A 19,256-nucleotide genomic window follows, 5' to 3' on the forward strand; every position below is an offset into this window, starting at 1 on the left:
TGTGTAAATGTTTAATAAAAAGAGAATACTACAAATCCTTTTCAACTTCTATTCAATTGAATAGACTGCAAAGACAAGATATTTCATGTTCACACTGACAAACTTTCTTCTTTTTGCATGAAGTTAGAATGTAATGGCAGCAACACATTGCATGTTCACCACTGTGTTACATGGCCTTTCCTTTTAACAACACTCAGTAAAGGTTTGGGAACTGAGTAGACACATTTTTACTCAATCCAGGACTGAGTAACCTTTAGCTAGGACCCTCACTCACCTCCCACAGGTGTCGTGTGTTCCTGGAGGCGCCCAAGCGGACTTTGTCCAGCATCAGAGGGACGCCCTGGAAGGGTCCGATCCAAGTTCCCTGGGGAACCCTTTGGGCGGCACAGATGCCGTACCCCAGGCCGGGGACGGTGCTGGTGCACAGGCACACCTGCAAACCAAACACACCTTTTAGATCAAAGGCAAGTTGACCACAGGGGGGGGGGGCGCTCACCTCCCGAGGGAGGTCTCGCAGCCAATCAGGGACGTCGGGCAGGGCGACGGGTGCGGCGGTGCTGCTGGTGCCGACCAGCCTCCTCAGTGAATGCAGCGGTCCGTGCATGGGACACTCGCCATTGCGGTTGTCGGCGCACATGTCACAACCTGCGCAGGAAGACTTGCAAAGGTCAGTGTTAGAATAATGATGTATATATTATTACACTAACTTTAGTATACTTAAAGTATGTTGCTTTAGTTATTAGCTATTGTGCTCAAGTTAGACTTTTCTAATCTGTGCAAGGACAAAGACTTCTTGTCTGAGGGGTGGCCTCAGCCGTAGATGTTATCTTTGTTTTAGCGCGCTAACAGCCAAGGACTTCAACGACCTCAACGAAGATAAGATGACAGCACGCAGACGAAGCAGAGACTTCAAGGACCTCAACGAAGATAAGATGACAACACGCAGACGAAGCGGGGACAAGGCGAAATCACAAGGGCCCCAGCACATTCCGTCACGTATTGTGCGCCCTGGACCTGCTTTGCATAATATATGTGACCACTCCTTTTAGAGGCAGCCTTAGTGTTGTTGACTGTGGAACTCTTGAATAGAGGGACGCAAGAGCTGAACCTTAGAGCGTAGGGCGAGACTGTGACTAAGCGTTCAGCTCCATGTGTTCTCCTCATGAGCTAAATTGAACTCTGTCTCTGATTGATTCCTTGCTTCTTGTCTGATTAATAGATGTCATCAGTGCTTGAACCTGACATCTTCTTGGTCCTTCGAGCCGAATTCCAACACGTCTGACGATTCCAGCCGGGTGAGTAAAATCAGAAGACCATGGCACCCACATCTCCCATTGAGGAGCTGATTTTCTTCACCCCGGGCTGGGATCTGAGGACTGACGGGAAACCGAGGACAAGAGGAACGAACGCAGATTTCAGTGAGTACGTTTTGAATTACAAAGGAAAAATAGCGTGTGACTAAGGGTTACGACGCAGAGAAGAAAAAAAGCGTGTTACTGAGGGTTACGACGCATGGAAGGGAAAAAAAGCGTGTAACTAAGGGTTACAACGCATAGAAAAAGCTTGTGACTAAGGGTTACGGCGCAAAAACAAACCCTGTAAATCCGAGGCTCTGACAGGTAAAAAGGCCTAAGAATCAGAAGGACAGCGGAATAACAAAAAACTGAAAGTTCAGTCAAATTCAACATTAAAAATAAGCCAAATTAAGGACTGCAGAGTCCACGTAAAAACCGAAATTTCAAACTGAAAATTTTGTAAGATTCAACATTGAAAATAAGCCAAATTAAGGACATCCGAGTCCACGTAAAAACCAACAATTCTAAAACAGAAGAGGCCACAGAAGGACCGCGAAGTCGCAAGAAAACTGACACAGCTGTAAAACAAGTGTGAAATGTATGAACGTGAGAGTGTGTGGGAGTAATCACCATTAGGCTATCACTCCATACTTAAGTTGTGAGAAGTAATAGTGGGTTATTGTGGACGCTTTAGGCAAAAAAAACCTCCAACAGAAGCGACGTGTACCACAATGATAAATTAAACCACTATCTTACAACAAAGAAAAGTAATCCTAATAAGTTGGGCTCTGTAGGGGACGACGGATTACACCAAATTCTCAAAATGGGAAAAGGGACAAATAAACCAAAGGTTAGTCCAAAAGACGAGTTAAAATGTAAAGACTGGAAAGCAGTAGAAAAAACCAATCCAGACTTACTGAAATTTCTCGATCTCAAAACATGAATTTACGGGACGCCTCAAAGTAGGTGATATATAGTAAAGCTGCGGGAATCAATAATACAAAAATGCGGAAATAACAAAAAGAAACTGGCCAGAATGGGGTGGGAACACTTGGAGTGCTGCATGAGGATGGCTCAAAGAAAGGAAGAACAAGAAGTAAGGGAAAGAAAAGGAAAAGAAGAGGAAAAAGAAAGGGCTAAGAGAGATGAAAAGCTTATGAGACAGGCCCAGTTAGGAGAAGACATAGGCAAATTGTAAGGGAAGATAGTGAGGAAGAAGTACGGACAGAAGCCGCCACACCCAGCGCTCCAACAATAACAAAAAATAGATCAGCGTTAAACAAATTAAAAAATCCACCGCCATACAATTAAAGAGTATCGGAACAACCAACAGTAAGATCAAAAAGGGACCCAAAAAACGCAGACCTGCATGTTGGTGTTGTGGGAAAGAAGGACATTTCGTCCTGAAAAAAAGAAAAAACAACTATCAAGGTTACAGAAGACATCCAAATCTCCAAAGACCACACCAAAAGACAAAGAAAATGATCAGAGTGAACATAAGACGTATGAGAACTTCAGTGAAAAAACAGCAAATAAACCAGAAATAATAATTGAAATAAATGACAGAGAAATCACATTTCTGTGCGACACCAGAGCATGTAGAATTACATGTAGAGAATAAAACTAAATGAAATATAAAATATTGGACACTGGCAGGTGAGGAGTGAGAGAAATGTTTAAAAATAGATGAAGAAATAAATAAGAATAATTCCATGCAAAATGGAATAAACTAATGCGTACGCCAGATAATGTGGAGGTATTGAAATAAGATATGAAGAAAATGTAGACTCAAGATATTTATATATATAAATAGCGCTTTTATAAGGGACCCGATGAGAGATGTACAGTATATATAGAATTAAAATAATGGCAAAATAAAAACCTAGATTAATAACTATAATAAGAGTCGATATGTATAGCATGATAAAGTGATATCAAATAAGATACACACACAACATTGTGTGTGTGAGTGTGTGTGTGTGTGTGTGTGTGTGTGTGTGTGTGTGTGTGTGTGTGTGTGTGTGTGTGTGTGTGTGTGTGTGTGTGTGTGTGTGTGTGTGTGTGTGTGTGTGTCGCATCGGGAGTGGAAGTTTGAAAATGAATGTATTAAGTGTAAGTTTTAAGTCGTTTAACTTTAAAGTGTAGTCTAACATTCTTAGGTTAGAATATGTTTTAGACATTTGCAGTACACTATACATCTGGGTGCTGAGCTAAGATAAGATAATGGCATAACATGAAATAAATAAAGAGGCATGACAATCTCAACAGCTTTCAGTTAGCTATAGACTTCTGATAATATAATGTGAGTAACTATAACCATTACAACTGTTTGCTTTGAATATTGTTGAATAATAATTACAAATAAAACATTAAAAGAATTGGAAGAATGTCTCTTCTGAGTTGTAAAATTATAGTTCATACACTTAGACAGTTTTTAGTGGGTTTAAAATGTTACTTAAAATTACATGAAATAATACGTATAACATTTGAATTAGGAATATTGATTTAGTGTTTATTAGAACAATTAATGCTGTCATTTTAAGCATTATATGCAGGATTGGACACATTTCACAGTGATTGATATCAGCAATGCATTCTTCTCGGTACCAATACATAAAGAAAGTCAATTCTGGTTTGCATTTACTTATAAAGGGAAAAGATACACCTATACAAGACTACCTCAAGGGTATGCGGTAAGTCTGACAATCTTTTCACAAGCAATGCATGCAAGCATGTCCAAATTCCACCCTCCAGGAGGAAGACAAAAGTCTTGATATACTAGATGACATATTAGCATCACTGGATAAGGAAACCTGTAGAAAAGATACATTAGCGTTATTAAATCATCCACATTGTGAGGACACAAAGTAAGCAAAACAAAAGTCCAATTATGCAAAACAGAAGTAAAATATCTAGGACATTCTCTAAAATAAGATGGACCCACTATTGTAGGAAGCAGAAAAACAGCAGTACTACAAGCACCAAAACTACAAACAAAGAAGCCAATTATGTCATTTCTAGGAAGAAAGAAAGAAGTTGGATACCAAATTACGCTGAAATGGTAGCTCCATTAAGTACATTTATGAAAAATATTTAAAAATGTCATCACTTGTAGAGTGGAATTTAGAAGCTAAAGCAACATTCTGTGAAATAAAAATAGAATAGAATGTGCGGTTGTTACAGCAACGAAAGTTTTGAAAGCTATCAAATGAGCATCAAATGACTCAATGCAAGCTGCACAACTAGTAGCACTAAAACATGTCAATTGATGAAAGATCAACATGTTACAATACACACAGATAGTCAATATGCATACTCAACAGTACACAACACTGGCAAAATAGAGGAATGATAACGTCAACAGGAAACCTGTAACACATGGAGAACTATGAAAAGAATTATTAAAAGCGGTACAGTTAGCAGCTAAAATAGCAATGTGCACCAACGGAACTGACGTAATATCACGTTTGCGGACAAAACAGCAAAACAAACAGCAGAAGAAGAAATACAAGTTTTTAAACTACAAACTAGTGACATGAATAATGATATACTAAAAGACATGCAACAACAAAGTACTCCAAAAGAAAACGATAAATGGGGGGAAAAAATGTTTTTTTTTAAACGGAGCCACGTTGAACAAAGAAGACATCTATGTATGTCCAGACAATAAACCATTCTTACCAAACAATCTATATAAGACATCTATGTATGTCCAGACAATAAACCAATCTTACCTAAACATCTGTATAAGTGGGCAGCAGTTTTGAGCCATGGTTGTATTCAAGTCTCAACAGGAGGGATGATGAACCTTATAAAGAAGTACTATACTACCTACAGCTTTTATTCTTATTCAAAAATGTTTACAGGTCATGCATGACCAGTGTGAAGCACAATCCACAAGGGAATATGTGCCCACAACGAGGCCAATTCCCCAAACCACAACACCCGCTCCAACATCTATGCATGGATTTTATTGAACAAAATAGAAGTGAAGAAAAACAGTATTGTCTGCTCATAGTAGATGCATTTTCAAAGTGGGTAGAAATATTTCCTCAAGGAAAAGCAGATGCGCTAACAGTAGTAAAAGCATTATGCAAAGATATAGTACCAAGATAGGGTATAACTAAATCTATGCAGTGACAATGGACCTCATTTTGTAAATCAATTAATCAAGAATATAAGATAATTATTCCAAATTGATCTCAAAAACCATTGTGCTTATCCACAAAGCGCAGGACTAGTGGAAAGGAAAAATGTAACAATTAAAAACAGACTAAAGAAATGTATGGAAGAAACAAAACGTCCATGGACACAATGTATAGATTTAGTAAAAATGTACATGAACATTACAAGTACAGCCGCATTAAACGACAAACAGGAAATGCTAAGGCAAGAACAACGGACTATGTCGTCTGTTGGATAGATCTGATCCTAAAACCCAGGTCAAATATAACAACCTGTGTCCCATGGAAAGTCTCGTGGGCCTACAATGAATCACTGATGTTGTCGGTAGCTCCAACAATCAATCAATCAATCAATCAATCTTTATTTATATAGCCCTAAATCACAAGTGTCTCAAAGGGCTGCACAAGCCACAACGACATCCTCGGTATAGCCCACATAAGGGCAAGGAAAAACTCACCCCAGTGGGACGTCGATGTGAATGACTATGAGAAACCTTGGAGAGGACCGCATATGTGGGTAACCCCCCCCCTCTAGGGGAGACCGAAAGCAATGGATGTCGAGTGGGTCTGACATAATATTGTGAGAGTCCAGTCCATAGTGGATCCAACATAATAGTAAGAGTCCAGTCCATAGTGGGGCCAGCAGGACACCATCCCGAGCGGAGACGGGTCAGCAGCGCAGAGATGTTCCCAGCCGATGCACAGGCGAGCGGTCCACCCCGGGTCCCGACTCTGGACAGCCAGCACTTCATCCATGGCCACCGGACCTGTGCCCCCCCCCCCCCTCAAGGAAAAGGGGAGCAGAGGAGAAAAGAAAAGAAACGGCAGATCAACTGGTCTAACAGGGGGGCTATTTAAAGGCTAGAGTATACAAATGAGTTTTAAGATGGGACTTAAATGCTTCTACTGAGGTAGCATCTCTAATTGTTACCGGGAGGGCATTCCATAGTACTGGAGCCCCAATAGAAAACGCTCTATAGCCCGCAGACTTTTTTTGGGCTCTGGGAATCACTAATAAGCCGGAGTTCTTTGAACGCAGATTTCTTGCCGGGACATATGGTACAATGCAATCGACAAGATAGGACGGAGCTAGACCGTGTAGTATTTTATACGTAAGTAGTAAAACCTTAAAGTCACATCTTAAGTGCACAGGAAGCCAGTGCAGGTGAGCCAGTATAGGTATATATATATATGTATATATGTATATAAAGGTATATACAGTATAGGCGTAATATGATCAAACTTTCTTGTTCTTGTCAAAAGTCTAGCAGCCGCATTTTGTACCAACTGTAATTTTTTAATGCTAGACATAGGGAGACCCCAAAATAATACGTTACAGTAGTCGAGACGAGACGTAACGAACGCATGAATAATGATCTCAGCGTCGCTAGTGGATAAAATAGAACGAATTTTAGCGATATTACGGAGATGAAAGAAGGCCGTTTTAGTAACACTCTTAATGTGTGACTCAAAGGAGAGAGTTGTTTTAGTAACACTCTTAATGTGTGACTCAAAGGAGAGAGTTGGGTGGAAGATAATACCCAGATTCTTTACTGATTGGCCTTGTGTAATTGTTTGGTTGTCAAATGTTAAGGTGGTATTATTAAATAAATGTCGGTGTTTAGCAGGACCGATAATCAGCATTTCCGTTTTCTTGGCGTTGAGTTGCAAGAAGTTAGCAGACATCCATTGTTTAATTTCATTAAGACACGCCTCCAGCTGACTACAATCCGGCGTGTTGGTCAGCTTTAGGGGCATGTAGAGTTGGGTGTCATCAGCATAACAATGAAAGCTAACACCGTATTTGCGTATGATGTCGCCTAGCGGCAGCATGTAAATACTAAAGAGTGCAGGGCCAAGAACCGAACCCTGAGGAACTCCGCACGTTACCTTAACATAGTCCGAGGTCACATTATTATGGGAGACGCATTGCATCCTGTCAGTAAGATAAGAGTTAAACCACGACAAAGCTAAGTCTGACATACCAATACGTGTTTTGATACGCTCTAATAAAATATTATGATCGACACTACTTCCTGTAAGAAACTTAAAATGATTCCCACCACGGGAACAGACTGGCCAAATTACTGCTGGTACCTCACAGGACATCCAATAAGGGGGAAATGGGACACTCTGGTCACTACATATATTATATATATTATTGTACTTATTTTGTGTCTGGTTTTGTATTTGTTTTGTATCATTCCGTGAGGTGTATATTATGTTTTGTTATATTTGGATGTATTTGTTTAGTTTGTATGCTTGTGAATGTGGGCTATCCATTAAGTAAGACTACTTATTATGTTGAAGGGGGCAGGAAATATAAGATTTTCTTCATCCTGTTTCTTCTCAAGCATAGGTGTGTAAATATGTGTTTAGTTGCTAAAGTTTTATTGTCTTTTGATAATGAATGAATGAATTACTGGCCCCGGGAGATAGTGAAGAAGCTAAATTCTTTAAAAGTCAAATAACTCAAATCTAGTGTTAACCATATCACTCCCTGAGGGACAAAATAGACCACCCAATGCCACACTGTTCAACACGTCCAGATGGGGTTTCCAATTATGGGCATGGTCAAGTGGACTAGACCCATATTTCCCGGTGATTGTTAGCATAAATCAAAGCATGCGCAACACAGAGTGAACACCTGTACTAAACACGCTGGAGTCACAGTTGTAAACCTACCATTTGATGATGTGGATAAATGTTCAGAGTAACAACAATAATTGGTTCCTCCTTTGGCTGTTAATTGGTTACTCATGGCAAAAAAGTTGAATTGAAGTAATCAGCAAAACAACTCCTGAATGGAATTGCACTACATGGGACAAAATCTAGCCTGTAACCAAGGAAACAAAGCAGAAACCAATATTTGATAAACATGTGACAAAAGCTAATTACACCTGGACAACAGTTATCATCAATCAATCAATCAATGTTTATTTATATAGCCCTAAATCACAAGTGTCTCAAAGGGCTGCACAAGCCACAACGACATCCTCGGTACAGAGCCCACATAAGGGCAAGGAAAAACTCACCCCAGTGGGACGTCGATGTGAATGACTATGAGAAACCTTGGAGAGGACTGCATATGTGGGTGACCCCCCCCCCCCCCTCTTAGGAAACTTATCATCAGACAACTGCTTACACATAGTAAATGTATCAATATTTGTACGAAAATTGTTAACACGCCTGAACAGTTTGATACCCGAACATTGGAAAAGAACCAGACGTGATGTAAACTGGCAGAGTGTTGGAGATCCAACAGGTGTCCCCAGAGGTGTACCTGACGAGTACAAATTGGTAAATTAAATTGCAGCTGAATTCGAATCATCCGTCTGCTGGTGGTGTACGATTAACAAGAAGGTTGATAGAATAAGCTATGTCCACTACAACGTACAGAGACTAGGAAATTGGACACAGGCCGGATTTGAATCCGTCGCTGATCAACTCACCGCCACCTCCCTTATGGCCTTTCAAAACCGTATGACGCTAAACATGTTGTTAGCGGAAAAAGGAGGCGTGTGGGCAATATTGGGTGAACAGTGTTGCACGTTTATACCAAACTACACTGATGCAGAAGATAGCCTGACCAGAGCACTGGAAGGCCTGTGCACCCTCAATGGTAAAATGAAAGAGCATTCATCTATGTGGGATGGATGGTTGGATGTGTTCGGCAAATACAAGTCCTTGGTATCATCAATTCTAGTATCTCTGGCTGTGTTTGCAGCAATACTGACGTTGTGTGGATGTTGTTGTATTCCCTGTCTGCGTTCTCTGCTTAACCGTCTGATTACCACAGCGATTAGCCCAGCAGATGATAGACCTGTTCAGATGCACCTTCTGGCGGACGCCTAGAAAGATGAATTTGATGACAAGGATACCTACCTGGACGGTGTTCCTGATCTGTTTCCAGACCCTGGTGGAGAAAATGATGTTGAACTCTTAAGTGTAAACATAACTTGGCCCTAGGGAAATGAACTATTAACTAAAAATCGCAAGAAGTTATTAGGGATAAGAAGATTCTGGGGAAGTTATGTGATAAACAGGAGGGAAATGTTAGAATAATGATGTATATATTATCACACTAACTTTAGTATGCTTAAAGTCTGTTGCTTTAGTTATTAGCTATTGTGCTCAAGTTAGACTTTTGTAATCTGTGCAAGGACAAAGACTTCTTCTTGGGGCGGCATAGCTCGGTTGGTAGAGCGGCCGTGCCAGCAACTTGAGGGTTGCGGGTTCGGTCCCCGCTTCCGCCATCCTAGTCACTGCCGTTGTGTCCTTGGGCAAGACACTTTACCCACCTGCTCCCAGTGCCACCCACACTGGTTTAAATGTAACTTAGATATTGGGTATCACAATGTAAAGCGCTTTGAGTCACTTGAGAAAAAGCACTATATAAATGTAATTCACTTCACTTCACTTCTTGTCTGAGGGGTGGCCTCAGTCGTAGATGTTATCTTTGTTTTAGCCCGCTAACAGCCAAGGACTTCAACGACCTCAACGAAGATAAGATGACAGCACGCAGACGAAGCAGAGACTACAAGGACCTCAACGAAGATGCCAACACGCAGACAAAGCGGGGACAAGGCGAAATCACAAGGCCCCCAGTACATTCCGTCACGTATTGTGCGTCCTGGACCTGCTTTGCAAAATATATGTGACCACTCCTTTTAGAGGCGGCCTTAGTGTTGTTGACTGTGGAACTCCTGAATAAATGGAGGGACGCAAGAGCTGAACCTTAGAGCGTAGGGCGAGACTGTGACTAAGTGTTCAGCGCCATGCGTTCTCCTCATGAGCTAAATTGAACTCTGTCTCTGATTGATTCCTTGCTTCTTGTCTGATTAATAGAAGTCATCAGTGCTTGAACCTGACAGTGAGCCTTCTTTTTTCTGTCAACAAGTCAAATCATTCCTTGTGATGATTATCAGAGTCCCACAGGAAGTGTTCTGGCTAAGGCAGAGCTGTCAAACGTACGCTCCGTCCCAGCAGACTAAGAAACTGCTGTTCTAAATCAATCCACTAGATGTCGCAATAGCAATTGTGTTTATGCCTGCTGTCTCCTTTCAGGAACAACAGAAGAAGAAGAGTCATTGAATGTGGCGCACATTTTCATTACCTTGAAAAGAAGTTGTTTTTTTGTACTTGACAACAAATCAAAGTAACATAATATATTGCAAATCACACAAAGTCCTACGCTATTTTTAACTTTTATTACCAATCTTACGATAACAAACGGCACAATTCCAACAGCTTTTACCTCCCGTGCAAACATTTCTGTCTCCGTGCTTACACAACACTCCCTCAATCACGATGTGTTTGCAAATGTGGGAAAACCTGACATTAAATCCAAACCACACCAACATAAAACATTAGCTGGTGGTTACAGTATGAATTGATATATTTATGTGCGCACTATTGACAATTGATGTACCCAAAACTCCACCACAGGAAAAAGACTTTGATTACCAAAACCCACGCTACCCAAACCGGATGTAAACAAAGCGCACACCATTGTCTGGAGCGTTGTCAGCATGTCTGTGATTTTGATGTATAATGCAGATATACCCACAGACAGCCATCTACAAAGAGTGCAAATATTAAGAGGACAGTGGCGTAGTTTAAGGAGAGAAAGTCCAACTGGAGAAGCAGCGCCAAGCAAGTGTGACGTCATGCGGACATGGAGGGACAGAAGTAGTCTCTAAACACGACCACATTCTATAATAACACCTGAAGAAGATGCTAGTAGTTTTTCATTTAAAAAATTATTAAAAGTCTCAACAAAGTACCTTGTACAAAAAGCAGCCACAGGATAAAAATAAATATGTAATACTAAGTTGTTAAATGTATGTATACTAAGGGTGTAACGGTACGTGTATTTGTATCGAACCCTTTCGGTACGGGGGGTTCGGTTTGGAACGGAGGTGCACCCAACGAGTTTCCACACGGACATATTAAGTAGCGCACCGCACCACGGACAGACATAAGTAGCGTACCGCACGTTGTGTAAAGAATGCACACCGAGGCAAAACACACATGGCATGCTAGCTATGACAACATGTAAAAGCCAGAGCTGGAAGACCCTCCTGCCTCCTCAAGATCTCCCCTTTGGGAACGCTTCGGCTTTGAGGTGCGATAAAACAATGGAGGACGAGAGGTGGACAAAGTGAAAGCCGTTTGCCGACATTGTTCAGCAGCGGTATGGCAACATGTCCAACATGCTAACCCATTTGAAGCGTTGCTTCATGCAAGACAGTCGCAAGCTTTCCACTAGATTCTGCTGGAAGAACTATATTCTCTTAATGCCAACTTAGCCAGGCACTACCTTCATATATCCTCTTACTGCCAACTTAGCCAGGCACTACCTTCATATATCCTCTTAATGCCAACTTAGCCAGGCACTACCTTCATATATCCTCTTACTGCCAACTTAGCCAGGCACTACCTTCATATATCCTCTTACTGCCAACTTAGCCAGGCACTACCTTCATATATCCTCTTACTGCCAACTTAGCCAGGCACTACCTTCATATATCCTCTTACTGCCAACTTAGCCAGGCACTACCTTCATATATCCTCTTACTGCCAACTTAGCCAGGCACTACCTTCATATATCCTCTTACTGCCAACTTAGCCAGGCACTACCTTCATATATTCTCTTACTGCCAACTTAGCCAGGCACTACCTTCATATATCCTCTTACTGCCAACTTAGCCAGGCACTACCTTCATATATCCTCTTACTGCCAACTTAGCCAGGCACTACCTTCATATATCCTCTTACTGCCAACTTAGCCAGGCACTACCTTCATATATCCTCTTACTGCCAACTGAGCCAGGCACTACCTTCATATATCCTCTTACTGCCAACTTAGCCAGGCACTACCTTCATATATCCTCTTACTGCCAACTTAGCCAGGCACTACCTTCATATATCCTCTTACTGCCAACTTAGCCAGGCACTACCTTCATATATCCTCTTACTGCCAACTTAGCCAGGCACTACCTTCATATATCCTCTTACTGCCAACTTAGCCAGGCACTACCTTCATATATCCTCTTACTGCCAACTGAGCCAGGCACTACCTTCATATATCCTCTTACTGCCAACTTAGCCAGGCACTACCTTCATATATCCTCTTACTGCCAACTTAGCCAGGCACTACCTCGCCATACCTGCTAACTCCGTGCCCAGTGAAAGGGTATTTTCCACAGCTGGAGACATTGTAACTGCAAGCAGGTCTGCTCTTTCTGCACACAATGTGGATAAATGGATTTTTGTGGCAAGAAACATGAGTTGACTTGAAACTGTTTAATGTTGCACTTTTTATATGTAGAAGACAAGTTTGGTCATTTTATTTCATCCGAACAACAACTTGAAGCAGTTTAATGTTGCACTTTATATGTAGAAACGTTGCACTTTATATGTAGAAAGGTTTTGTTAATAAACCTATTCTGAGCATTATCTTATTTAGTTTTATTTGATATAAACCCTGGCAATGGACCCTGTGTGTGTATGTATGTTAGCATTCATGACTACCTGTGTGTATATATGTATGTTAGCATTCATGACTACCTGTGTGTATATATGTATGTTAGCATTCATGACTACCTGTGTGTATATATGTATGTTAGCATTCATGACTACCTGTGTGTATATATGTATGTTAGCATTCATGACTACCTGTGTGTGTATATGTATGTTAGCATTCATGACTACCTGTGTGTATATATGTATGTTAGCATTCATGACTACCTGTGTGTATATATGTATGTTAGCATTCATGACTACCTGTGTGTGTATATGTATGTTAGCATTCATGACTACCTGTGTGTATATATGTATGTTAGCATTCATGACTGCCTGGTGGTGGCTCACACACACACACACACACACACACACACACACACACACACACACACACACACACACACACACAGATATTTCTACTTCTGGGCAGAATTATTATAGTCTTCTAAATGTTAAAAGCATAAAGCCATTGTTTACACATTTGGTAAATAAATAACCATCCATCCATCCATCCATCTTCTTCCGCTTATCCGAGGTCGGGTCACGGGGGAAGCAGCCTAAGCAGGTAAGCCCGGACTTCCCTCTCCCCAGCCACTTCATCCAGCTCCTCCCGGGGGATCCCAAGGCGTTCCCAGGCCAGCCGGGAGACATAGTCTTCCCAACGTGTCCTGGGTCTTCCCCGTGGCCTCCTACCGGTTGGACGTGCCCTAAACACCTCCCTAGGGAGGCGTTCGGGTGGCATCCTGACCAGATGCCCGAACCACCTCATCTGGCTCCTCTCCATGTGGAGGAGCAGGCTTCTCACCCTATCTCTAAGGGAGAGACCCGCCACCCGGCGGAGGAAACTCATTTCAGCCGCTTGTACCCGTGATCTTGTCCTTTCGGTCATGACCCAAAGCTCATGACCATAGGTGAGGATGGGAACGTAGATCAACCGGTAAATCGTGAGCTTTGCCTTCCGGCTCAGCTCCTTCTTCACCACAACGGATCGATACAGCGTCCGCATTACTGAAGACGCCGCACCGATCCGCCTGTCGATGTCACGATCTACTCTTCCCTCACTCGTGAACAAGACTCCGAGGTACTTAAACTCCTCCACTTGGGGCAAGATCTCCTCCCCAACCCAGAGATGGCACTCCACCCTTTTCCGGGCGAGAACCATGGACTCGGACTTGGAGGTGCTGATTCCCATCCCAGTCGCTTCACACTCGGCTGCGAACCGATCCAGTGAGAGCTGAAGATCTTGGCCAGATGAAGCCATCAGGACCACATCATCTGCAAAAAGCAGAGACCTAATCCTGCATCCACCAAACCAGATACCCTCAACGCCCTGACTGCGCCTAGAAATTCTGTCCTTAAAGGTTATGAACAGAATCGGTGACAAAGGGCAGCCCTGGCGGAGTCCAAACCTCACTGGAAACGTGTCCGACTTACTGCCGGCAATGCGGACCAAGCTCTGACACTGATCATACAGGGAGCGGACCGCCACAATAAGACAGTCCGTTACCCCATACTCTCTGAGCACTCCCCACAGGACTTCCCGGGGTACACGGTCGAATGCTTTCTCCAAGTCCACAAAGCACATGTAGACTGGTTGGGCAAACTCCCATGCACCCTCAAGGACCCTGCCGAGAGTATAGAGCTGGTCCACAGTTCCACGACCAGGACGAAAAGCGCACTGTTCCTCCTGAATCCGAGGTTCGACTATCCGACGTAGCCTCCTCTCCAGTACACCCGAATAGACTTTACCGGGAAGGCTGAAGAGTGTGATCCCACGATAGTTGGAACACACCCTCCGGTCCCCCTTCTTAAAGAGAGGAACCACCACCCCGGTCTGCCAATCCAGAGGTACCGCCCCCGATGTCCACACGATGTTGCAGAGTCTTGTCAACCAAGACAGCCCCACAACATCCAGAGCCCTAAGAAACTCCGGGCAGATCTCATCCACCCCCGGGGCCTTGCCCCCGAGGAGATTTTTAACTACCTCGGCAACCTCAGCCACAGAAATAGGAGAGCCCACCACAGATTCCCCAGGCCCTGCTTCCTCATAGGAAGACGTGCTGGTAGGATTGAGGAGGTTTTCGAAGTATTCCGTCCACCGATCCACAACATCCGCAGTCGAGGTCAGCAGAACACCATCCTCACCATACACGGTGTTGACATTGCACTGCTTCCCCTTCCTGAGGCGGCGGATGGTGGTCCAGAATCGCTTCGAAGCCGTCCGGAAGTCGTTTTCCATGGCTTCCCCGAACTCCTCCCATGTCCGAGTTTTTGCCTCCGCGACCGCTGAAGCCGCACATCGCTTGGCCTGTCGGTACCTGTCTGCTGCCTCCGGAGTCCTATGAGCCAAAAGAGCCCGATAGGACTCTTTCTTCAGCTTGACGGCATCCCTTACCGCTGGTGGGTTCTAGGATTACCGCCACGACAGGCACCAACCACCTTGCGGCCACAGCTCCAATCGGCCGCCTCGACAAGAGGTACGGAACATGGTCCACTCGGACTCAATGTCCAGTACCTCCCTTGTGACATGTTCAAAGTTCTTCCGGAGGTGGGAATTGAAACTCTCTCTGACAGGAGACTCTGCCAGGCGTTCCCAGCAAACCCTCACAATGCGTTTGGGCCTGCCAGGTCTGTCCGGCATCCTCCCCCACCATCGCAGCCAACTCACCACCAGGTGGTGATCGGTTGAAAGCTCCGCCCCTCTCTTCACCCGAGTGTCCAAAACATGAGGCCGCAAATCCGATGACACAACTACAAAGTCGATCATGGAACTGCGGCCTAGGGTGTCCTGGTGCCAAGTGCACATATGGACACCCTTATGTTTGAACATGGTGTTTGTTATTGACAATCTGTGACGGGCACAAAAGTCCAATAACAAAACACCACTCGGGTTCAGATCCGGGCGGCCATTCTTCCCAATCACGCCTCTCCAGGTTTCACTGTCGCTGCCAACATGAGCGTTGAAGTCCCCCAGTAGAACGAGGGAATCACCCGGGGGAGCACTCTCCAGTACTCCCTCGAGTGAATCCAAAAAGTGTGGGTACTCAGAGCTGCCGCTTGGCGCGTAAGCGCAAACAACAGTCAGGACCCGTCACCCCACCCGAAGGTGGAGGGAGGCTACCCTCTCGTCCACTGGGTTGAACTCCAAAGTGCAGGCTTTGAGCCGGGGGACAACAAGAATTTCCACCCCAGCCCGTCGCCTCTCACTGCCGGCAACGCCAGAGTGGAAGAGAGTTCAGCCCCTCTCAAGAGAACTGGTTCCAGAGCCCTTGCTGTGCGTCGAAGTGAGTCCGACTATATCTAGCCGGAACTTCTCGACCTCACGCACTAGCTCAGGCTCCTTCCCCTCCAGCGAGGTGACGTTCAATGTCCCAAGAGCTAGCTTATGTAGCCGAGGATCGGACCGCCAAGTGTCCCGCCTTCGGCTGCCGCCCAGCTCACACTGCACCCGACCTCTATGGCCCCTGCTATGGGTGGTGAGCCCATTGGAGGGGGGACCCATGTTGCCTCTTCGGGCTGTGCCCGGCCGGGCCCCATGGGGACAGGCCCTGCCACCAGGCGCTCTCCATCGTGCCCCACCTCCGGGCCTGGCTCCAGAGGGGGGCCCCGGAGACCCGCGTCCGGGCGAGGGAAATCTGGGTTCCTTGTTCGTGTTCTTCATAGAGGTCTTGGAGCTGCTCTTTGTCTGATCCCTCACCTAGGACCAGTTTGCCTTGGGAGACCCTTCCAGGGGGCATAGAAGCCCCCGGACAACATAGCTCCTAGGATCATTGGGACACGCAAACTCCTCTACCACGTTAAGGTGGCAGCTCAGAGAGGAGAATATATAAATAATAAATAACCAGAAAATGTATATTTTGTAGTTTTCTTACTGTAGCGAAAATGGAGCGAACCGTGACCTCTAAACCGAGGTAAGTACCAAACCCAGATTTTTGTGTAGCGTTCCACCCTTAATGTACACATTTGTGGAGCCTTTTTAAAGAAGAAAATGTCATGATTGCAAATGATGATAATGTCTCAATGAGGTCATGTGACCATGACCACAGTCGAGGGGAATAGTGTCGTCAAAAACAAGTTTGAGTTCTCTTACTATTTTTCAAATGCCCAGAGACAGGAAAAGTGACACAATATAATGGTTCAGGCAAACTTCTTCTTCTTCACAGACCAGGATACGGAACACTTTCTAATTCCTGCTTTCAGACACATTTGGATAAGCATCCATCTTCTGTCCAAGCAAGAAAGAGGAGTGGAAGAGGATTTATGACTGCTCACCAATTATCGTGTCAATCGTGGCTTTGCAGATTCACAAAGTCTCCTATCTTGTCTTTTCCAAACTGCACCGCTTTTTTTACTCAGACTTTTCAACAAGCTTGAAGTGTTTGTCGAGAGGATTATTTGTCACGTGCACATTTTCACTTCTATTTTCTGGCCAAAGAAAGCAATCCGAAGTTGTCTTTATTTTTATGTTATCGTGCCAAGATTTGACCAGCAGTACATTTTCAGTGCTAAGGTTTAGACGTGCCAGCGCTCGCAAACATTTTTGACACTTTGGGAAGTTCCCACGCGTCACTTTGCTGCTTGTTGCCTAGCAACCACACTTGGACATTTCTTCACATCATCATCTTACTGTAATGACACACTTCATTAGTCACGTGTGTGTGTGTGTGTGTGTGTGTGTGTGTGAGGAGTAGTTGCAATTTATCATGAAGAGGAGAGAAGAAGGTAAATATTGTGCTGGTCCTTTCAAAGATGTGTACTTTGACAGTAATATAGTACTACACTCTCACGCTAGGATTGGATTTGACACTATTTTCTCCTTGTAACACACACACACTATTAAGGATCCTTTGAAGGTGTGTGTGTGTGTGTGTGTGTGTGTGTGTGTGTGTGTGTGTGTGTGTGTGTGTGTGTGTGTGTGTGTGTGTGAACAATCTAACAATATGTCACAGGCGCTTTGTCCATTCAAGTGCAACAAAGACATTTTAAACAGTGTTTCATATCTTATAAAAGCACTAAACTACTACATTATATTGTGGACATTGTAAACATTTGAATACAAAACAATGACATTTTACAGCATGTGTGACACTAATATTACAATTAAATAAATACTCTTTTTTGTGCAGAACTGTTGAATTATTAAGTCTACTTTTACTCGTTGAGTATAAAGGCCTACTTTTACTAACATAGTATAAAAGTAAGATAGTATAAAAGTGTACTTTTACTAACATAGTATAAAAGTAAGATAGTATAAAAGTGTAATTTTACTAGCATAGTATAAAACTAACATAGTATAAAAGTAAGATAGTATAAAAGTGTAATTGTACTAAGATAGTATAATAGCAAGATAGTATAAAAGTGTAATTTTACTAACATAGTATAAAAGTAACATATTATAGAGGTAAGATAGTATAAAAGTGTAATTGTACTAAGATAGTATAAAAGTAAGATAGTATAAAAGTGTAATTTTACTAACATAGTATAAAAGTAGCATAGTATAGAGGTAAGATAGTATAAAAGTGTAATTGTACTAAGATAGTATAAAAGTAAGATAGTATAAAAGTGTAATTGTACTAAGATAGTATAAAGGTAAGATAGTATAAAAGTGTAATTGTACTAAGATAGTATAAAAGTAAGATAGTATAAAAGTGTAATTTTACTAACATAGTATAAAAGTAAGATAGTATAAAAGTGTAATTGTACTAAGATAGTATAAAAGTGTAATTTTACTAACATAGTATAAAAGTAACATAGTATAGAGGTAAGATAGTATAAAAGTGTAATTGTACTAAAATAGTATAAAAGTGTAATTTTACTAACATAGTATAAAAGTAGCATAGTATAGAGGTAAGATAGTATAAAAGTGTAATTGTACTAAGATAGTATAAAAGTAAGATAGTATAAAAGTGTAATTGTACTAAGACAGTATAAAAGTAAGATAGTATAAAAGTGTAATTGTACTAAGATAGTACAAAAGTAAGATAGTATAAAAGTGTAATTGTACTAAGATAGTATAAAAGTAAGATAGTATAAAAGTGTAATTGTACTAAGATAGTATAAAAGTGTAATTGTACTAAGATAGTATAAAAAGAATTCAGCGCGGGTTGTAAACGTTGAACAGCGGCAGCGATGAGAGCGGCGGGCGCAGAGTGACGCTCGTTTGGGACAAATCAAAGTGCATTATGGGAGATGTCAGCAATAACAACAACGATGATAAACCTAATAATGATGCAAAAAGCCTATTAGAAAA

At 42.7% G+C, this 19,256-nt stretch overlaps 1 protein-coding gene across 6 annotated transcripts in view; it reads right to left on the reverse strand.

Moving 5' to 3' along the window:
* The window catches only part of prdm6 (PR domain containing 6), a 91,554-nt gene that overhangs the window by 49,366 nt on the left and 22,932 nt on the right, over positions 1 to 19,256 (reverse strand). For all 6 annotated transcript variants that reach the window (XM_061979942.1, XM_061979944.1, XM_061979943.1 and 3 more), the window contains 2 exons: positions 497 to 645; positions 275 to 433 (listed from right to left, as the gene is read on the reverse strand). In XM_061979942.1, the coding sequence (XP_061835926.1) occupies positions 275 to 433; positions 497 to 645 (308 nt within the window). The remainder of the gene's footprint in view (positions 1 to 274; positions 434 to 496; positions 646 to 19,256) is intronic.

The sequence above is a fragment of the Nerophis lumbriciformis genome, linkage group LG20, assembly GCF_033978685.3.
Source record: "Nerophis lumbriciformis linkage group LG20, RoL_Nlum_v2.1, whole genome shotgun sequence".
NCBI lineage: Eukaryota > Metazoa > Chordata > Actinopteri > Syngnathiformes > Syngnathidae > Nerophis > Nerophis lumbriciformis.